Source organism: Sorex fumeus, unplaced genomic scaffold, assembly GCF_029834395.1.
Source record: "Sorex fumeus unplaced genomic scaffold, SorFum_2.1 ptg000005l, whole genome shotgun sequence".
NCBI classification, from domain to species: Eukaryota; Metazoa; Chordata; class Mammalia; order Eulipotyphla; family Soricidae; genus Sorex; species Sorex fumeus.
Genome location: NW_026606062.1, coordinates 7,473,334 through 7,495,730, shown reverse-complemented (window position 1 = coordinate 7,495,730; position 22,397 = coordinate 7,473,334). Strand labels below are relative to the sequence as shown.

At 58.4% G+C, this 22,397-nt stretch overlaps 1 protein-coding gene across 1 annotated transcript in view; it reads right to left on the bottom strand.

The window, feature by feature from the left end:
• Positions 1–22,397, bottom strand: part of ARMC9 (armadillo repeat containing 9) — a 64,725-nt gene that overhangs the window by 23,326 nt on the left and 19,002 nt on the right. Inside the window, exons 10-18 of the mRNA XM_056120811.1 lie at positions 21,574–21,685; positions 21,117–21,209; positions 20,207–20,297; positions 16,349–16,472; positions 13,912–14,051; positions 13,384–13,460; positions 11,137–11,211; positions 7,650–7,740; positions 5,734–5,789 (exon numbers count right to left, since the gene is read on the bottom strand). Of these exons, the coding sequence (XP_055976786.1) occupies positions 5,734–5,789; positions 7,650–7,740; positions 11,137–11,211; positions 13,384–13,460; positions 13,912–14,051; positions 16,349–16,472; positions 20,207–20,297; positions 21,117–21,209; positions 21,574–21,685 (859 nt within the window). The remainder of the gene's footprint in view (positions 1–5,733; positions 5,790–7,649; positions 7,741–11,136; positions 11,212–13,383; positions 13,461–13,911; positions 14,052–16,348; positions 16,473–20,206; positions 20,298–21,116; positions 21,210–21,573; positions 21,686–22,397) is intronic.

Sequence of the window (22,397 nt, the reverse complement as noted above, 5' to 3'; positions counted from 1 at the left end):
GGCCCAAACTCCACATACATGTGAACCTGGCAACTAAAGCCCGTACGAATAAAACCACCAGTAAGGAAGGGCCTATTTACAAAGGATTTTTTTTTCTTCTTTCTTTCTTTTTTTCTGCAGTAGCGTCTGAAGTGGCAAAACTCTGGAAAACGCTGATTTCCACCTCATTAAAAAAGAACCCCTTAGCAATGCTGGGTGACTTCAGGGATTTCTAGAAAATACGAACAGGAGGGAAAGGCAGCCTGCGTGTGCGCAAGCATATCTTTGTTATCTCATCTTGCAAAACAAATATTGACTACAGCGCCCGGGGGAACGTGCGTGCCTGTGTGCGAGCTCTGTGAGACTCAGGGGCACTCCTCAGGCACTTCTCAGGGGCTGATGGGGGCGTCTCAGGCATGGGGGGGGGGTGTGCGGGGTCGGGGAGAGGTGAGGGATGGGCTGCCTCCCGGTTCCCCCGGCCTGCTGTGTCTGTCCCCTGGCCGGTGGAATTCCAGTAGCTCTTCCGTTCCTGTCACTGTGCCCTCCAGCCAGCTGGCTAATCTCCAACTTTTCTGTGTTTTTTGGGCCACACCCAACTGCGCTTAGGGCTTACTCTTGGCTCTGCGCTCGCTCGCTTGGGGATCACTCCTGGCGGGGCTGGGGTGGACCCTATGGGATGCCGGGGCTTGAACCCTGGCATGCAGGGCGAGAGCCTTCCCTGCAGTGCCACTTCTCTGGCCTCTCCATTACCTGCTAAAACTGCGCATGGTCTTACAACGTGAGACCACAGTCATGGAGTGGCTGAGGACATGGACGGCCACTCCGGATCCGGGGTTTGCCACCCCTCACTTGCTTCTTAGGCAAGCTGGCCAGTGACGCATTATTCCCTCAGTCTCCCCACCTGGGAAATGGGCTGACACCTGGGCTGGAGGATTCTGCGAGGACGAGCAGACAGAGGACCCTCGAGGGGACCCCAAGGAGGCTCAGAACTGGGCGGGGGGTGGAACCCCCTCCCTGGCTCTGTGCCCTCTCCTCTCCCGGTGCCCTCCAGGGTGGGGTGGAGAAGCTGTGAAGACCGGGAGGGAAGGGAAGTGATGACTGAGGGCTGCAGGTAGCGGCAGGGAGCCCCAGCCTGTGCTGCCAAGTGAGAACTCGGGTCTCTCCAGGGGCGTCGGGAGCAGCGGGTTGGGGCCCAGGGGCACCTCTGTCCGCACTCACAGAGCCCTGGGGCACCAGAGCTGCCTCACCGCGAGACCTCAGGGCGACAACGCTGCACCCCGCTTTCAAGCCTTGGGACTGGCCACGGGTTGCTTTGCCAGCCGGGGGTGGGCTCGCCTTGAGGATGGCACAGCACACAGTGGGGCAGCAGGAAGGGCCCATTTCCCCCGAGGGGTTCTGCGGGCAGGGGAGTTTAGGAAGGGACACAGGAAACTTCCTCCTGTCCTCAGCTGCCCCCTCGTGGCCCTCCCCCTTACCCCAACCGCTCTAGTTTCTCCCTGCAGGAAACAAGGGCGTGAAGGTGGCCAGGGACCGTGGCTTGCTGCCTTCATGTCTCCCTGGGGACCCGGGCTGCATCCCTGCGCTCCTCCTCACCCGACTTCTGGCACCCTGAGCCCCCACTGCGGGAGACGCTGGTGCCAACAGCAAGGCTGGAATTTTCCACACCTTCCTGCGACGTGGCCACACGGCCCGCTCCTTGGGCCGTGGGGCCTATCGTCTTGTTTTTCCCAAAGTGTAATCCCGCGGCTGGTGTCACCTGCCAGTTCCTGCGTCCGGGGGCTGGAGGCCTAACTCTACCCTTTGTATTCTGCAATTTGGGCGTCTAAGTATAACGTCTCTTCAGACCCAGCCGTTACTCCGGCAGAACTTGTCATTACGGCGGGAGAAATGAAAGAGGAGGGAAAGGGGAGGCGGGCGGGCAGGGCAGGGGCCGGGCGGGGGACGGGTGGCCCGACGGTCAGGCAGTCCATTCAGGCCCCTGCTGGCTGGGGGTGGGGGGAGGGGGCCTGGGGTGGCCACTCGATCCTCAGGCGGTCAGCAGCCAACTGCGAACAGGGATTCCATTCTCTTTGTCTTGGGCCTAAATGTTTAATTAAGAAAATATTCTGCAGCGAGCGAGATGACAGATGAGGCAAAGGCTCCCAAACTTGTTTTTCCGTCTCCCCTTTTCGCCATGAGCACCGTGCAGAGCGGCCAGACGGTGCAGGCAGTGTTCAGAAATGACCCTTCCTTAGACTAAGCATGGCACACTCGTGCTCCCCTCTGAAGCTGGAAAGGTACAAGGGGAGAACGGGGGCCCCCTTGCAGGACCCCAATCCAATTTTCCACCACCATTGACCCAAGAGAGAAGGGCGGGACAAACACCAGACCCTTTAGCCCTTTCCTCCTCATTTTCCCACCAAGAGCCCTTCTAGAATGTTCTGGAAATTCTAATTACTACACCAAAAAAAAAATTTTTTTTTTTCCAGTTTTGTTTTTGGATCATATCCACTCTGCGCTCAGGGATCACTCCTGGCGAGGTCCGGGGGTCACATGGGCCGTGAGCAAGGCAAGTGCCTGACTGGTCCCTGCATCACCCCTCTGAGAGTGAAAGTCTGCAGGAGGGGCCTGAGAAAGGGTGCAGAGTGGCCGCTGCCGCAGCCCTGGGTTGGATCCCGGCATCACACACGGCCCCCTGGGCACTGCCACGAGTGATCACCGAGTCCTGAGCTCCGGGAGGAAGTCCTGAGCGGGCCGGGTGTGGCCCAGAGCTGCACAAACGCTGGCAAAGGGCAAAGTGTAAGCCTTTGTCTAGCGGATAGCTGAGATCTCGTGATCTGTGCCAAGACAAAGGCGCAATCCTCCTCGCTGAGAAACCACCATTCGTGGGTGGGGCGTGGCTGTGCCGACGCCCGGGGTTGCACAAGCTGAGAGGCTGTGTGGCTGCCAGTCCGCCCGGGCAGCAGGTGCCTAACGGGCAGCTCGGGAGGCTGATAAGGCAGGAAATGTGTCTGGACGCTGGTCTCTGCCCATGCCGGGAACAGTCCTTTAACACCTGCCATTTCCTGGGTGATAAGAACATGATGATTGTTCTCTGCTCGAATGCGGTAACTCCTGGGCCAGGGCTGGGCACTGAGCGAACCCTGATGCCAAGGGTGGGCTTTGCCGCCTCCTCCCTGTTCTCTTGAGAGGGGACAGTCAGTCACGCCCTTGCGCCGGGTCCTTTCCCCAAATCCCTGGAGCACGAGCTGGTGCTCCCAGCTCCGCTCACGTGCTCTGCCCTTGTGGGTGGGCACCCTCTGCCCCCTGCTCGTCCTGTTGGGACAAACCGGCATGTTTCCCCAAGAGCTGCTCAGGCAAATCCATCACTGCCCAGGAGGGTCACCAACCCTGCCCCCTGCAGCCGGCTGGTCACAAGTGGGTGACAACATGGGTTTGGGATGAGCATGAGGGGAAGGTCTGTGGAATGAAGCCCTCGGCACGGGGGCTGTGATGCTGCCGCTGGAAGAAAGGGCCAGAATTTTTTTGGGGGGGGGGGGTCACACCTGGCGGTACTCTGGGGCCACTCCTGGCTCTGCACTCAGGAATCATTCTTGGTGGCGCTCAGGGTCAGAACTGAACCCGCTTGAAGGGATTACAGGAAGGGCCTGGTGTGGGAAAAGTTCCAAGTGTCTGCGGACCCTTGTGGAGGGAAAAAAACCCAGGAGACCACGGAAGAACCCCAAGGAGAAACACCAGGACTGTTCTCCACCCCCGGGAAGAGTAACCGCTCCCCACCAGCATTTTAGAATTACAATGGCTTCCATGGTTGGGGGGGGGGGGGAGGGAGGGATTTCCAAAAGTTAAATTCCCATCATTAACCAGAACAGCTGGAACTCCCCATTTCCCCTTGAAATGTGAAACAACAAAGGGATGAACAGCAAGAATAGGAACCCACCAACAAAGCCACCCCCAAACTCCAAGGCATACAAGATGTTCCCAAACGGGACACAAGGTGACTGTCCTGGTGGTTGGGGCCACACCCGGCCCAGTTCAGGGGTCACTCCTGGTGGGGCTCAGGTACACTCTCCGGGGTGCCTGCAGGGGGCCGAACGAGGCTTGGCCACGTGCAAGACAAACTCCAGAACCTGCACATCATGTCTCTGGTCCCCCATTTAAAAATATTTAAAAAAAAAATCTATGCCATAAAAACGATCTGCAGCCCAGTGTCAGCGTCCCGGGGGCACGGCCGTTGTGCATTTCTGAAGAGTGGGGGCTGCAGGGGTGGGGGCACCTCCCGCCCCCAGCCCAGCTGGGTGCAGGGGACCGGCCCACCACGAAACCAAAGACATTTAATACCTTCCCTTTCAGTCCCTTTTATCTGCACATCCGCGTTGTAAACCACACCCGGCTGCCGTCAACTCTGTGTGACCTTGGGCTGGTCTCCCCCGACCCGCTACCGGGGGCCCTCCCCGCACCTCCCCCCTGGCCTCCGGACCCACCTTGGAAAGGAAGAGCTGGGAGGGGCAGAAAGTGACCGCCAGGCGCGGAGCACGGGCGCCCTCTGGTGACACCTACAGGCCTCAGAGGGAAGTGCAGGCGCTGAGGCCCAGGCAATGGGACGCCCCCACCCCCGCAGCCCGCTCCCCACAGACCCGCAGCAGGGGACTCTGCAGGGGACTCGCTCCCGGGTGGATGCTGTCACACACCTTTTGAGCTGGCAGATCCAGGCGCTTCAGAGTGATGGCTCCACCAGCCCCAGCCTCCATGGAAGACGCGAACCCAATACCACATTCGCACTGCTGCTCACACCCACCCCCCCACCTTCCCCGACGCTGTCTCTACAGCAAGGGGGCAAAGGTCATCATCCGAAAAACCCATTGAAGGCCAGTGGGGGGAGAGGGGGCTCAGGGAAGTCCGTTATCTACACCCACACGATTTCTGAATCCCCATCCTCTGAAAACCAGTGACCCCAGACCCCTCCCTTGCACCCGGCAGGTCCGGCACCCCAGAGGGCCCCCTGAGAACTGTCAGGTGTGATCTCAAAACACACACACACACACACACACACACACACACACACACACACACACACACAATGAAAACCAGGTGAGCCCACTGCCCAGTGGCTGTTCACAGCTAGGGGCCATGGGCGAGGCCGGCTAGGGGGCAGAGGAGGGGCTGCTGTGTCCACCCCCACCTGCCTCTCTAGCCAATGCCCCTGCCCCAGGCCAGGCACAAAGCACAGTGAAGGACTATGGTGCTGGGAGACCCCAGAGCACCCCTGAACTGGCCGCAGTGCCCCCTAGGAGCATGGGGCTGTGGGCCCTTCGGGTGGGGCCAGGCAGATCCTCCATCCTGACCTGCTGGGGAGTCAGTCCGTCCACCCCCCCCCCCACCCGCTGACCAAGCTGGGCCCGCTGAGCCCAGAGAAGGGCTGGAAGTTCCTGCCGGGAGCTCAGCGGCCAACAGAGCCGGAAGTTCGGGCTCCATACACACAGTGAGGTAGGGGAGCCCCATGGGGTGGTCACCCAGCGCCCCCGAGAGAGATGGGGAGAACAGGGAGGTGGGGGTGACTTTCTCTGCTTCTGACTAAAGACCTCTATTGTCTGGCTTGCTGTTTGGGGCTCAGGGGTCCTGGAGGGGCTCGGGGGACTGTACGTGGTGCCAGGGGCTGACCTGGGGTCAGCCGCGTGCCAGCCCCTTAACCCTGCGCTGTCTGCACAGCTCCTCGGCACGAAGTATTAAAGCCAGAAAGAAACTCAGACCGGGCCTGGCTGGGGGCCTCTGACTTACTTCCTCATCTTCGTCTTCTTCATCATCAGATTCAACGTCACCGTCCAGGGGCTCTTCTGAAGGAGAAAAACATCAGTGACTGACTGTGACCCCGGGGGACCCCGGCCCAGCAGCTGAGCCATCCATCCTGTCCCGGGGCTCTCGGCCGTGTCCGAGCTGGGCTTTGGATAAATCTCTCATTCCCACCGTGAGGTGTTTATGCCAATAGGAGGAATGCGGAGAAACCAACCCATAACCGAAGAGGGGTCCGGGAGAAAGGAACTAGGGTCAGGCCCAGACGCTATGCCAGGGTCTCGTACGTTTCACTTGCTCCTCGGAGATCTGCGGGCGACTCCCCCTGCCACAGACCTGGGGGACAAAGGCCGGTGGGGCCACCGTCCCAGGGAGTGACAGGGCCCAGGGTCAAGCTGAATCGCTTCTGAGCCCCCTGCGTTCTCCTCAAAGGCTGGGGGACAGGACCTGGCACGGGGGCGAGGGGGTTCACCCAGGAGGGCGCAGGAGAGTGAGCTGTTTCTGCACCTGTACAACAGCCACCAGGCCACCCACGTCCTGGGCGCGAGAGGGGTGTGGTGTGGGGAAGACATCACGGCCGGGGGGTCACAGTCTCCTCGGGGCCACCCTGGCTCCCGGACAGAACAATCACCTCTCCCCACGTTTCTCCAGGACCAGAGGTGCTCACGCCCAGGGATGATCAATATTGACTAAAGGCTGGGCCGAGGGCCTCTCCCTCGAAACGCGACGCGCAGCCGGAGACCTAATGAAGCGGGAGGGGCCAGAACTCCCCGTGTCATCCCCGCCACTGTCTCTGGGGACACTGGGCAGGAGCGAGGGGTGCCAATGCCCTGCTGTTCGCTGTGTCCGCACCCCTGGGCCCTGCCTCAGGGCCCTGGCTGGGGGGAGTGGGGATGGTGCTGTCCGTGCCTAGACTCTGGGGTGCAGCGGGAAGTGGGGGGGCCTCCAGATGTGCAGTGACTTTCAGAGCTCTGGGGGGCCACAGCTGGGCCCCTCTCCTCGGGCTACTGAGCAGCTCGGGCGTGCATGGGAGGGAACCAAGGACCCCGCCTTGGGAACTTCCTGGCCAGGCCTGTGGGGGGTTGGGGAAAGGGCCCGGGCTTGGACACGGGACACGGGGGTGGTGGCTCTAGACAATCTTGAGGCCAGCGAGCCCAGAGGCGAGAACCTTGTCCCAGAACCCCTCACACCCTGTCCCCAGCTCTGCCAGGACCCAGGTTCTACCTCCGACTTAATTTGGTTTGGGTTTGGGGCTGCCGCCGACGTGCTCAGGGCTCAGTCCTGACAGGGCCTGGGGGACCCTGTGGGGTGCCGGGGATGGACCCCGAGGCAGCATGTGCAAGCAAGCCCCTTCCCGGTTTTCCTATCAAAGAAAGAGCACCCTGCGGCCTGCTTGCTCCATTTCGGGAGGCCGGGGACGAAGGTGCTCTGATCCCGCACGGGCGGGTCCCATGAGAAACGGGCAGGGGGCCCCTGTTTCTGCAGGGGAGACTGCTTCCCTGCTGAACCCTCCTGGCGCTCAGGGTCCCCCCGACCCCCCCTGCTGCTCCCCACGTCTGTGCTGTCTGGGGCTGGGGTGGCACCTGGGCGTCCCAAACACTCTCGGCCCCTGCAGTTTCCAGGGGGCTGCGTGGGCATTTTTGTCTCCTCCAGATATGGCGCCTGGCAGCAACGGGAGTGGGGTTACAGCCCTGGGGTGCAGTGGGCAGGGGCGGGGCTGGCGGGGGCAGGCGGGGCCCCTCGCCTTCCTGTGCGGCTGACCCAGGGGTGTGGGTTCCAGGGATCAGGATGAGGGGTTGCACCCGAGGCCACTCCGCGGGGCCGGGTCACCGGAAGGAGGGCCCGTGCTGGGCGCGGGCGCTGCGGTGGGCCCCCGGGTGGATGCCCAGGGGACGTGCACGCACCTGAGCCGAGCTGCCTGAGGATGAACTCCATCTGGCGCACCATCTCCGGGCTGCCCTCCTTGATGAAGCAACGCAGGATGTCCTCCATGCCCTGGCCGGGGACACGCAATCCGTCAGTGTGGGGGCTGGGCCCAGGGGGCCTCGCAAGAGGGGGGCACTGAATCAAAAAATCTCTTTTTTGGGGGATAGGGATTTGTAAATATAAGAAAATTTTTGGGGCTGGAGCAATAGCTCAGCGGGTAAGGCGTTTGCCTTGTACACGGCCAACCCAGGTTCGATTCCCAGCATTTCGTATAGTTCCCTGAGCACTGCCAGGAGTAATTCCTGAGTGCATGAGCCAGGAGTGACCCCTGTGCATTGCCGGGGGTCACTCAAAAAGAAAAAAAAAGAAAATTTTGTATTTGCATATGAACATTCCTTTTATAATTTCCCATGAAATTGTCCTCTTGGTTGATTACTGATTATTTGACTTAATTTTTTTTAGGGGGGGGAAAACTATAAAATTTTTCTGCTTGTTTTTCCTAAATTCACACATTGTTTTCTAGAGTTTTTTTTTCTTTTTGGGTCACACCTGACGATGCTCAGGGGTTACTCCTGGCTCTGCACTCAGGAATTACCCCTGGCGGTGCTCAGGGGACCATATGGGATGCTGGGAATCCAACCCGGGTCGGCCGCTTGCAAGGCGAACGCCCTACCCGCTGTGCTATCGCTCCAGCCCCTGCCTTCTAGATTTTAGGGCTAAATGTCATCTCCAAAAAGTGAAAAGTGGGGACTGGAGCAACAGTACAGTGGGTAGCGCCTTTGCCTTGGGCCAAGCCCAGCTGTGCTCAGGGGTCACTCCCGGCTCTGCATTCAGGAATCACGCCTGGTGGTGCTCAGGAGATGGCATGGGATGCAGGGGATTGAACCCAGGTCAGCCTGTGTGCAAGGCAAGTGCCCTCCCCGCTGTGCTATCTCTCCAGGCACTAAGAGAAGGGAAAGGAGAAGACAGGAAGGTAGGGAGGCCCCAGGGTTACGGGAGGGGTCCCCTGACGCAGAGCTCCCCCGGTAGGGATCTGAATTTTCAGACAAGATAATATATCCAAACATTTGAATTTTGGACAGTTTTGGACAAGATGAACTCCTACCACTTAAGGCAGAGCAAGGAGAAGTGGAATCATGACTGTCATCCGAGCTCGGCCGTGAATTTAACTCATGGCCTTGGACAAGTTATGTAGCTGCTCCATGATATTTCTGCAGCTCCCCAGGGAGGAGGATAGCTCAAGCTCAGACGAGCTCACGGACAGATCCAGCAGGGGCTGAGAGAGCACCGGGCAGGCCACTCCTGGGCAGAGCCCCCAGCACCTCTGGGTGTGCCTGACCCCATAAAGGAAGGGCCTAGGAGACCCGCGGGGTGACAGCCCCCTGGTCAGTGCTCTTTGTACTGGGGCTTTTTGGTGCCTGCGTGGGGGCGGTGACGGGGGAGAGGTTTGGCAGCTGAAGCCAGGGACTCCCAGGGACGCTGTGACAAGAGGGGGGAGGGCAGAACTTTCCAGAAGACTCACACTGCACTGGGACAAGGCAGATGTGGGCACAGAGGAGCGCGTGAGGGGCCTCCACAGGGGAAGCTGGAGGACCCCAAAGGCAAGGGAGGGGTCCTCGGAGGAGGCAGGAAAGGGGACAGGCCAGGGCTAGGGGGTAGCGGGGGATGGACCGCGCTGTGGGCTGTAGGTGGGGCCCAGGGCCACATGTCCCTGCATGCCTCGGGGATGTCCCTTCCCCGGCCTGCCCCAGGACCCTGGCATTCCCTCTTTCCCTCTCCACACTCCCTGCCCCCCAGTATCCCCTCTGCTTCTCCTCCCGAGACTCAGGTCCATGTGAGTGTGGCCTGGGAGGCGGGCCCGTCCCTGTGACCCTTGTAACTCTCCCCTCCCGCGCCTGAGTGACCATGACGCAGGACCGAGCCAAGCCCTCGTCCCGGTCGAGTTTCCACTGAAAAAGCAGTAGCAATTAAGCTCCATTGTTATGGTGACCACAGAGATTCCGAAATAAGCTTTTTAAAAAATCTTTGGTGTAGCAGTTGGTGTAATTCTAGACGGGCAATTAGAAGATTTAGCGATTCTAAGTTAAGCAAAACCGGGTGGAAGAACATGTTCTGTGTGTGTGTGTGTGTGTGTGTGTGTGTGTGTGTGTGTGTGTGTCTCGGCCACAGGACTCGGAGCGTGTTGCCATGGCATTTGCTGCACACCAACACCGACCGCCCTTGCGCCACACACTGGAGGGAAAAGGAGCAAAGATGCTGGCGGTTGTGCTGATAGGATGTGTCACCTCAAGGGCATTTGCCTTGCACGCGGCCCACCCGGGTTCGATCCCCAGCATCCCATATGGTCCCCTGAGCACTGCCAGGCGTAATTCCTGAGTGCAGAGCCAGGAGCAACCTCTGTGTATCACCAGGCGTGACCCCTTCCCCTCCAAAAAAATGGTATGTCACCTCGACAGATAGCACAGCGGGTAGGGCCTTGCGCACAGCCAGCCCGGCCAAGCCGGGTTCGATTCCCCCGCCCCTCTTGGAGAGCCTGGCAAGCTACCAAGAGTATCTCGCCCGCACAGCAAAGCCTGGCAAGCTACCCGTGACGTATTCGATATGCCAAACACAGTAACTACAAGTCTTGCAATGGAGACGTTATCGATGAACAACAGGAGGACAGTGACAGTGACCTTGACAGAAGGTGCTGATGACCTGGGCTTGTTCCAGGCTGCGAGTGTGCACAGATGCAAACCCACGGAGCGCTGGGTGCGCTGCTCGCGCTGGCCGAGCGCCCCAAAGTGGCACCAGCTCCTCTCCGTGCTGTCCCACCAGAGTGGGGGACAGACGCAGGCGCAGATGGGGAGGCCAGGGTCGGAGGGGGCCTGGCTAGCTGATGCTTCCCCCATCACAGTCTTGGCTTTCTTTTCTAAGTTTGGGGTTTGGGCCACACCAGCAGTGCTCAGGGCTTACTCCTGGCTTCTGACGGGAGGTGGGGATCCGTGGGGGTGTGGAGTGCTGGGGAATGAACCCAGGCTAGGTGTGAGCAACGCGAGAGCCAAACCTTCTATCCTATAGCTCACCAGCCCCCCTCCATCATTTTCTTGCCGGGCTTTGCAAATTCCTAATGTTCCCCAAACCTCAAATACAAAAGAGCCACTTGGAATTTTAAAAACCATTTCCCCAGGGGCTGGAGCAATAGCACAGCGGGGAGGGCGTTTGCCTTGCATGTCGCTGGCCCGGGTTCGATTCCCAGCATCCCATAGGGTCCCCCAAGTACTGCCAGGAGTGATTCCTGAGTGCATGAGCCAGAAGTGACCCCTGTGCATCGCCGGGTGTGACACACAAAAATAAAATAAAATAAAAAACAAAAACCATTTCCCCAAATAAACCTGCTGAGATCTTCCGGAACTGAGTCTGGGACCCTCTGGGATGTCAGGGTTCACCCCCCACCCCGACCTCCCCCAGGAGCCACCGTCTTACCATGGCCCGGGCCTCCTCGCGGATGGACGGGACAGAGAGGACGCTGTACAGGGCTCCGTTCACGTAGGGTTGGATCTGCGGGAGGAGTGTTGGGTCAGAGACACCTCCGGGCTCCAGCCAGGCTTGGGAGGGAGTTTCTGACAGGCTCGCCATGGGTCAGTCCCAGGGGCTCCCTCGACTTGTGGCTCTTTGCTGGTGCTCACTTCCGCCTTGCTCCTGGCTGTGGCTGGTCCCACCACTCGGGACCAGCCCGCCTCTGATGTGTCCCCGTCCTTTCTAACAGTGACCCCTCACTGCCGTCTGCTCTGAGGACCCTGACCGTGCCCAGGGGCCTCTGTTCCCAGCTGACTGCCTGCTGCTCCCTGGTACCCAGCCATCTAAGGACGGAATCAGCCGCATCTTCCTGCACCTGCAGAGTTCTAAGCTATCAGGAGGGTCTGGGACCCCTTAGGTGTTTGGCCGGGCCCCGTCACACTTGGGGAGGCCCTCATCACCTGGAAATGCCTTGGAGGCTGTGATCTAGCTGGCGATCCCTACTCAGGAGACTGTCCTGGTGCTTGGGTCATGCCCGCCCCAGCCCCCAGACGCTCATATGACAGGACAAGGGTGTCTGCATCTGAAGGGGCCACATTGGCTGTTCTGGCGGGGCGTGAGATGCTGAGGGTCAAACTCAGGGTCTGTGGGGCTGCAGCGGGAGTACCGCAGGTAAAGCCCTTACCTGGCAAGTGGCGGACCCCAGTTCAACTCCCAGCATCCCACAGGGTCCCCAAGCCCCGTCCAAAGTGACCCTTGAGCACAGAGCCAGGAGTATACCCTGAGCACCGTTAGGTGTGGTCCAGAAAAGAAACAAAAAATCCATACAAAAAGAAAAATGCAGGGTCTCACACATGTCTCACACATGTCAGGCATGTGCTCTGCCTCTCAGCCCTGTCCCTACCCTGAGACAGCGTAATTAAGGCATGACGCTAAGTCTAAGAAACCACATCACCCGGTGCTGGGGCTGTGGGCAGGGTGCTGAGAAGGGGCTGGAGAAGGACAGGTGGCCCCTCAGATCCCCCCCAGGCTCACAGCCGCAGACGGCAGGATGACCAGATGCTCTGCCTTCGACTTCCGTCAAAAGGAGGCCACGCTTTCTGCAGACACATTGGTGGGAAAGCCGGGGAGAGAATGACAACACTGTGTGTGTGTGTGTATGCGCGCGCGCGTATGTGTGTATGTGTGTATGTATGTGTGTGTGTGGGGGGGGTTCTGCTCCTCATTTGCCTGTTCCTCCATTTCAAAAGGGCTGGAGCGCAGGCTTTGCATGCCGGAGCCCCGGGCTCCATCCCTGGCACTGATCCCCCAGCCACCGGATGTGGCTCCTCCCAGAACACCCGTCTGCAGTAGTGAGAGTTCATGAACACCCCAACAGGGGCCCTGAAAATCAGGGTGTGCCTTCCAGAGCCCAGCAACACACACGCACGTACACACCCACGCACATCACACACAGAGACACACAGACACGCAGACACACGGAGGCACTCCCCATACAGGATGCCACATACACACACTAACACTACACAGACACAGAGGCACACTCTATATAGTGTATCACATACATACACTAACACACTCACAGACACACACACGTACCACACACCACACACATACACACAGAGGCACACCCCATACCGTATACCACATACACACACTAACACACTCACAGACACACACACCACACACACCACACACACAGGCACACACTCACACAGACACAGAGGCACACCCCATACAGTGTATCACATACATACACTAACACACTCACAGACACACACACGTACCACACACCACACATAGACACACACAGACACACAGACATACCCCATACAGTGTACCACATACATACACTAACATACACACACACACTACACACCCCACACACAGACACACACTCACACAGATACACAGAGGCACATCCCATACGTTATACCACAAACACACACTAACACATTCACAGACTACACATATACACCACACACCACACACACTCACACAGAGGCACACCCCATACAGCATACCACATACACACATTACCACACTCAGAGACTACACTCCTCCCCACTGTTACCCCCCCCCCCACACACACACACAGACACGCATGCACATCCCCCCTCAGGGAAGCAGCTTGGGGAGCCAGGGTGGGGTCAGGCGGGGGAGCTCCTGAGGGGCTGGGGGGGGGCAGGAGCGGGCGGGGCGCGTGGTCGGTACCTCGTGGTTTTCGTGGCCCAGCAGATCCGAGAGAACTTTCAGCACGAGGCCGGCCGCCTTGGCGCACACGCTCTTCCCTTTGGGGACAAACATCAGGATGGGCATGACACAGTCACCTGCGGCAGCCCCTCTGGCTGGCTGGTCACCTCCAGGGGTCCGTGGACGAGGGGTCGGTGCGCAGGGAGGGAGCGGCTCGGGGTGAGCCCTTGGGGTCTAAGTGGAGCCCACCAGTGGGCACCCCCACTGCACTGGCATGGAGGGACCCCATGCATCCTCCCTCCACCACCACTGCGGGAGCCGGGCAGGTGGCGGGAAGTGGGCTGGAACTGTGTTCAGCCAGCTGGCGCAGGTGACCGAGGTGCCCTGAGCCAGGCCTGTGAGGCGCCAACAACACCCGGCCCCTGGGGGCCCTGGAGAAGCTGCTTGCACCCGGGGGTAGGACGGTACCGACTCGAGGCCTCATGCCCACCACGCCACGCGGACTGAGTCCTTGGGAGCCCCCCGGGGGCCGAGGGGCCGGGAGCCCACCTGCGCTGCGGAGACAGAGGTTCATGAGCAGGGCCACGGCGTACTCCAGCGTGTAGTCCGACAGGCAGTCGGGCTCCCGCAGCAGCTCCACCAGCCAGAAGATGAGGCCGTCCTGGATCATGGCCGTCTGCAGCGGGCGCCTAGGGCAGGAGCATCCACTTGGCCACAGTTCCGGGGACCAGCGGGCGTGGGGTGGGGCGGGCAGAGAACCAGTCACCAGCGCCACGAAAGCACAAGTGCTACCCAGGCGGCCATGGGCAGGGTTTCAAGCAAGATGAGGCAGGGGAAGATCTACCGGGCCACTTTCCCGTCCGCTACTGAACGATAGCCCCGGCTCGGGAGACCCCGAGTTCCACCTCTCAGCCCCCTCCAGCTGCGGCGCCCAGACCCCCTAAATGGACCTCAATAAATGAGAACACAATTTTGTCAGCAGAGAATCAGCACACATTTGTACTGAGGATGTCTGATCTACACTCCAGAAACGGAGCCACAAAAACAAGCTATGCCCCCTCAGTCCCTTGCTGGGAGGCCACACCACCAACTGGGTCACAGTCCTGGCCAGGGCAAACAGATTTCTCATAAAATTTAATCCTGGAGAGATAGCACAGCGGGTAGGGCGTTTGCCTTGCACGCGGCCGACCTGGGTTCGATTCCCAGCATCCCATATGGTCCCCTGAGCACCGCCAAGAGCAACTCTTGAGTGCAAAGGCTGGAGTAACCCCTGTGCATCGCCGGGTATGACCCAAAAACCAACAACAGCAACAACAAAATCCTTATCTATAAAAGCCGGGCTGGAGTGATAGCATAGTGGGTAGGGCATTTGCCTTGCACACAGCCGACCTCAGTTTGATTCCTCTGCCCCTCTTGGAGAGCCCGGCAAGCTACCGAGAGTATCTCGCCTGCCTGGCAAAGCCTGGCAAGCTCCCCATGACGTATTCGACATGCCAAAAACAGTAACAACAAGTCTCACAATTTGTTGTGAGATGTTACTGGTGCCTGCTCGAACAAATCGATGAACAACGGGAGGACAGTGCTACAGTGCTATATAGTCAGCACAGGCACTTTGAACTGTATCCAACCGAAAACAGGGCCGGAGTGACAGTACAGCAGAGAGGGCGCTTGCCTTGCAGGCAGCTGAGGTGGGCTCACAAGGAGTGACCCCTAAGTGCAGAACTAGAAGTCAGCCTTGGGCATTGCTGGGTGTGGTCCCCAAACCGAAACAAATACACAGAAATTCAAAAAGCCAAAAGCCAGCTGAGATAGAGAAGGGACCACCAAGTAAATGACGCTTGGAGGGTTCACTCAGGACGGGAGATGTGTGCTGGAAGTTATGGACCGAACATGATGGCCACTTAGTACCCGTATTGCAAACCATAACACCCAAAAGGAGAGAGAGTAAGAGGGAATGTGTCTGCCACAGAGGCGGGGGTGTGGGGGTGGCAGGAGGGATACTGAGAACACTGGTGGTGGAGAATGGGCACTGGTGGAGGGTTGGGTATTCGATCATTGTATGACTGAAACATAATCACGAAAGTTTGTAAATCTGTAACTGTGTCTCATGGTGATTCATGAAAAAATTTAAAAACTAAATAAGAAATAAGGCAAAAAAAAAAGCCAAATGCAAACTAGTTGAAGCAGGGGACAAGGGGACAGAGTCATAGTCCAGCAGGGAGGGCACTGGCCGTGCATGTGGCTGACCCGGGTTAGATCCTTGGCACCCCCTGAGTGAGAGATCCAGGCTTGAGCCCTGAGCACTACCAGGTGTGGGCAAAACAGGGTAGGGCCAAATGCCAGGTCCAAGCCAAGGTGATGGGCTCTTTCGGGGCTCCCACCCGGCCAGGCAGGAAGAGTAAGGGAGGCCCCCAGCCCCATGCAGGCAGAGTCCCGGTGCCCAGGCTCCGAGTGGTGGGAGGTGGTTGCTGGAACCAAGAACAAAGGCCCGGGAGGACCCCGTGCCACTTCCCCAGAACCACCCAGCACCCTCTCCGTGCTCCCAGTGGGCAGGACACCCACAGCCTGACCCTGTGGCAGACACTAGCCCACGGGACCCATTTCAGCCCCAGCCGCAGCCTTGAGCCACCACCTGCCAACAAAGGGATGAAAATTGAAGCAACGGGGGCCAGAAAGGTAGTGCAGTGGGTAGGGTACCTCCCTTTCATGCGGCTGACCTGGGTTTAATCCCTGGCATCCCGCCGTGTTTGCCCAAGCCCTGCCAGGAGTGATCCCTGAGCACAGAGCCAGGAGTCAGCCCTGAGCACCGCCACTGAGAGTGACACCCAAAATCCAGAAAAACAATAAAAGATTGTTTGTACCACATCAGGGTCAGCAAGAAGCACCTTTGGCCTGGCGGGCTGCCCTGAGTTTTAACCTGCATGAAGCAGATGCGAAGAAAACCTCGTATTCGATTTCACAGGAGCCGCAGGGACCCGGCCGGTACCTGAGACTGAACTTCTGCAAGGCGCCCAGAACATTCTCCCGGGTAATGAGGTCCTTGTCCTCCTCCTTCAGCCTTTCCTCCAGCATCCGTAGCACCGTCGGGCTCTGGGCGAGGTAGAGGCGACCTGGGGGTGAGCAGAGAGGCCGTGAGCGGCCCGAGGCCTGATGGGCCCTGAGTGTACGGGGCAGGGTCCTGCAGTGGTCTGGGTTCTGATGGGCCCTGAGTGTGTGGGGCAGGGCGCCCAGTGGTCCGGCATAGGCCTCGCCCAGAGGCTGCTCTTCCTGGAGTGTGCCCATGGCTGCCGTGTTCCGGGGGCTGTGCTGCTCTTTTCCGGAAAGCTTAAACCTCAGGTCGGTTACTGGGACTCGGGCGAGGCGGTACAGTCACGGACCCCTCGGACCTCCCCAGAGAGGCAGCCCCGGTGCTTCCTGCTCAAGCTCTGGCTCCGTGGCATGTCCGTGACCTGCAGAAGGTGGGAACTTCCTCGGCCCCTAGAGTAAGTCTGGATTTGTCATTAACCTAGTGGACTTGAGTTTCAATAGACACAATGTGAACTTCAGGCACGGCCCCCATAGTACTACTGAAGGGTTCCCGCATACTCCCTGGCTTAAAATTTACTTACAGGGAAGCGAATGGAATCAGCAAATGAATGAAGGGGAAAATAAACTTGGTATTAGTTGCCTCTGAAGAACACAGGGGTGAACGGGGCGCCTTGAATAGTTTAAAGTCCACGTGTAAATGCTGGGCCAGAGAGACAGTGCAGTGGGCAGGGCGCTGGCCTTGCGTGCGACCAACCTGGGTTCAATCCCGGCCTGGCACGGGGTCCCCCTGACACCTGCAGGAGTGATGACTGAGCACAGAGCAGGAGTAAGCCCTGAGCCCTATCAGGAATGGCCCCATGCTTCCCCCACCCCTAAATGAAGGAAATCGTAGCATTGTAGCACTGTCCTCCCGTTGTTCATCGATTTGTTCGAGTGGGCACCAGTAACGTCTCACAACAAATTGTGAGACTTGTTGTTACTGTTTTTGGCATATTGAATATGTTTCGGGGAGCTTGCCAGGCTTTGCCGTGCGGGCGAGATACTCTCGGTAGCTTGCCGGGCACTCCAAGAGGGGCGGAGGAATCGAACCCGGGTTGGCCACGTTCGTCGCGTGCAAGGCAAATGCCCTACCTCCTGTGCTATCACTCCAAGCCTTCCCAGGACTGCACTGTGCTCATCAACACCATAAGTTTCTCGGGTCTGTTTATAAAAGACCCTCGTCTAACTGGAGCACACTTTTCCAATCTGCACTATTCTAGGTAGTCATGACTGAGAAACTCTCAGTAGAGAGGATAAATGTTAAGGTTCCTATCTTACATGTGTCTGACCCTGGTTCAACCCCTGGCTACCACACCTGGCAACAGCGACAGAGCCAGGAATAGCCCAGGCACAGTGGGTGCAACCCCGTGCAACCCCCAAGTCCCCCACATAAAATTTAAACGTATTTTATTTAAAATGAACTGGAGGGCCGGAGTGATGGTACAGTGGGCAGGGCGTTTGCCTGGCACATGTTAATCAGGTTCAACCCCTGGCATTGCATATAGCTCCCTAAGCCCCACCAGGAGTGCTCCCTGAGCACAGAGGCAGGAGTAAGCTCTGAGCACTGCCAGGTGTGGGCCAAAAATCTAAATAAAAGTAAAATGGATCAGAGAGCATGAGCAGGTAGGGTGTTTGCCTTACATGTGGCCAACCTGGTTAGATCCCTGACACCCATACGGTTCCCTGAGCCTGCCAGGAGTGACCCCTGAGTGCAGAGCCAGGAGGAAGCCCTGAGCACCGCCAAGTGTGCCCACAAAACTAAGTCAGTTAATTAATAAACAAAAAAAAAACAAACCAAAAAACAGGGGCTGGTGTGATTGCATAACAGGTAGGGCATTTGCCTTGCACACAGCCAACCCGGGTTCGAGTCCCAGCATCCCATATGGTCCCCTGAGCACCAACAGGAGTAATTTCTGAGTGCAAAGCCAGGAGTAACCCCTGTGCATCGCAGGGTGTGACCCAAAAAAGAAAAAAAAAACAACAACTTAACCTTCCAAGTTGGCCGCGTGCAAGGCAAATGCCTACCTGCTGTCATATCTCTCCAGCCCCTGGTTCTTTCTTTAGATTAGAGAAAATCTCCATTTTATTTGATTTTTGGGCCACAGCAGGCAATGCTTAAGGGCAATTCCTGGCTCTGCACTCAGGAATTTCTCCTGGGGGTGCTCGGATGCCAGATGGGAAGCCAGAAATCAAATCCAACTCTTGTCATGGAAGATGAGGGCTTTACCCACCGTACTCTCCAGCCCCAGATTCTTTAAAAAAATTTTTTTAAACACCATGGTTCATAAAGCTGTTCTTAACAGTTGTTTTTGGCATGCAATGTTCCAACACTGATCCCATCACCAGAGTGACTTTCCTCCCACCACTGCACCAGTTTCAAGCGATAGCACAGCGGTAGGGCGTTTGCCTTGCACGCAGCCAACATGGCCGACCCGAGTTCGATTCCTCCGCCCCTCTCGGAGAGCCCGGCAAGCTACCGAGAGTATTCGATATGCCAGACACAGTAACAACAAAGTCTCCAATGGAGACGTTACTGGGCCCACTCGAGCAAATCGATGATCAACGGGAGGACCTTTATTTATTTATTTATTTATTTTAACCTTCCAAGTTAAAAAGAGCTCAGCTGGAATAGTCACACTCACTGTGATTGCTCCACATCTGTATATAAATACCAAACCAGTGTGTTGAATCAGAACTCTAACCCTAGGAGCTGGAGTGATAGCACAGTGGGTAGGGCGTTTGCCTTGCACCCGGCAGACCCGGGTTCGAGTCCCAGCATCCCATATGGTCCCCTGAGCATTGCCAGGAGTGATTCCTGAGTGCATGAGCCAGGAGGAACCCCTGTGCATCGCCAGGTGTGACCTAAGAAGCAAAAATAAAATAAAATAAAAATAAATTAAAAAAAATTAAAAAGCACAAGTTTAAAATACAGATTAAAAAAAAAAAGAAATCTAACCCTAGATGGTGTCAAATACACATTAAAGAAAAAAAAAAGCCCAAACAAATGAGCACTTTAGAAAAAGTCACGCCAGGTGAAGCCACTGGTGTCAGGAGGGCAGCATTTATCTGTAAGATGTTCAACCCTCGGGGCTGGAGAGAAGGCACAGCACTGGGCGAGGGGTGGGGGTGTGTGCACTGGCCTTGCAGGTGGATGCGGGGGACTGGGGTTTACCAGGAGTGAGCCCTGAGCGCTGAGCCAGGAGGAAGTCCTGAGCACCACTGGGCATGGCCCCCAAACAAAAAGAAACAGAATAAGATGTTTGAGTCCTCTTGATGGATGAAAAATTCCGAAGAAATTGCAACAGTGCTGATGGGAACCAGTCAAATATGCCCCCAGGCTTATTTTTTTCCCTGGGTACTTAGCCAGAGGAAGCGCATTGTTACTTTGTTACAGCTTTTTTTTTTTGGGGGGGTCACACCTGGCCATGCACAGGGGTTCCTCCTGGCTCTGCACTCAGGAATTACTCCTGGCGGTGCTCAGGGGACCATATGGGATGCTGGGAATCGAACCCGGGTCACCAAACTGTAAGGCAAATGCCCTACCCGCTGTGCTATCACTCCAACCCCCTGTTACGGCTCTTAAGGCTCTTGCCCTGCCAGCGGCTAAAGGTTCTCAGCCGCAGAAGCCGAGAGCCTGCAGGACTGAACTGCAAACTCTGGGAAGTAACTCCAAAGCCTCCCACCCTGGCTGGGACAGAGACGACAGTGAGGAGCAGAGAAGACGTGGTGTGGCCAGACGGGGGGGACAGGTCTGTCCACAGAGCCCCGGGTGGCTCACCTTCGGCCAGGGAGGCGAAAGCATTGAGCAGCCGGGCCATGTACTGGCGCACCACCTCGCTCGGGGAGTGCAGTAGCTGGAGCACCGTCCTCTGCGGGGAGACAGGAGGGAGAGCGGGTGAGCGTGGGGCGGGGGGGAGGACCCCAAGGTGAGACACGCAGAGGGACCTTGATGCCGGGTCCCACAGACACTGTGTGATGGCTGGGGGGGAAATAATTACTGGGGGTCTTAACAAGGGCCTCCACAGCCAAGCACTTGCCTGGCAAGCTCAAAGCCGTGAGTTCGATCCCCGGCACCCCTTATGGCGTCTGTGCTCCGCTGGGAGTGATCTCTGAGCACAGAGCCAGGAGTAAGCCAGGTCTGCTCCCCACCAGAGAGGAAGCAGAGAGGAAAAACGGTGCATTACAGAGAGGCTGGAGGACATCTCCAGAAGCCGTGTGGGGGAAGGGGAAGTCCGCAGAGGCCCCAAATGCCTGCCAGGGGCGCGTGGTGGTCAGTGGAGGAGCCACATGGCACGTGGTCTGCACACACAGACATAGAACAGAGCAGTGTGGTTCCTGCACAGAACACAGCATGGTCCAGCATGTGCACACAGCAGGGAGAGTGTCTTGTGATTACGTGTACACGCGTGTGCGCACACAGAACACAGCATGGCTCATGCGCGCGCGCGCGCACACACACACACACACACACACACATACAACACAACACAGTAGGGCCTGTGCACACAAGGAACACCATTCAGCCCTGAAAAAGGAGCTATCCTCTGGATCACATGGGTCTGGGAGAGGCCTAAGGCCTCAAAGAATGGGGCCAGGATAAGCACTGAATGACCCCAGACACGGGTGGGCCCGGGGCAGTCATCGTGGGTGCAGGGGCTGGGGCCAGGGGACTTGGGCAGCCCACCCACCTGGCCGTGGCTGTGGCAGTCCAGGAGGTCGTTACTGACGTAGGCCTGCATGACCGTCTCCCGCTGCTCCCCGGGGTGGGATGTGGTCAGGCGCTGGGGGAAGGAGCAAAGTCACAAGCGAGTCTTCATGGGGACAGGCGCGTGCTCCTGGACCGTGCGGGGAGGATGCAACGCAGTCCAGGGGGACTTCAGCCAGGGCTGCGGAAGCCACAGCCAGTGGGGTCTTGGGGGACAGCCGGGGGAGTCAGGGGGGTGGCTGGTGGGGGTCTCAGGGTGTGGCTGGTGGGGTCACAGAGGGGTGAGGGTGGCCGGTGGGGTTTTGAAGGGGACGGCAGCCGGTGGGGTCTTGGGGGTGGCGGACGGCAGCTGGTGGTGGGGCCTTGTGGGCGGTGGCCAGTGGGGTCTCAGGGGGGACAGCAGCCGGTGGGGTCAGGGGGTGGCGGCAGGGAGGGCGTACCCAGCGCAGCGCCTGCAGCAGGAAAGCTTTCAGGCGGTCGCTGCCCCAGAGCAAATCCTTCTTCAGCTTCTCGTAGTCCAGGGAGGGCAGCAGGGGCACGTCCTTCAGCTTCCTGCCAGGGCGGGAGGAGAGGGCACGGGGCACGCTCACGCCCGCCTGGACCACTGCACGCCCCACGTGGCCCACATAAGCTTCCGGGGCCCAGGCCCCGGCCGGACTCAACTGCGTGATCCCTGAGGGGGTCCTGAGACGGGGCTGAGTGCTGGCCTAGCTACATTGGGACCCCTAGCACCCCGAAACACCTGCAGCTGAGGGAGTGTGGGGCACAGAGCCAGGTCGGCCGCACACAAGGGGCCCCGACTTGGGGCTGGGCGGTCACTGTGTGGGAGAGAGAGGAAGCCGTGGGCGTCTGTTCTGGGGGGACGCCAGGGCACAGGGGCAGCCCTGGGGATGAGTTGATGCCCTGTGGCCTCTGGGGGCCGGCACAGCCTCCTGAGAACCAGAATTGTCTTGAGCAAGAGATGAGGCTGCCCTGATCCAGGCAGAGAACGGCAGAGAGTAGGCAGCCTCTGTTGCGGGGGGTGCTCAGCCTCTGGCACTGCACAATGGAATGATGCGCTGCTTTCCAGAGTCAGGGCGGGGCTGGGCCACAGCCAGTGGCACTCAGGGTTCACTCCTGGCTCAGTGCTCAGGACTCAATCCCGATTCAATGCTCAGGGCTCACTCCCAGCTCAGTGCTCAGGGCTCACTCCTGGCTCTGTGCTCAGGGCTCACTCCTGGCTCTGTGCTCAGGGCTCACTCCTGGCTCTGTGCTCAGGGCTCAC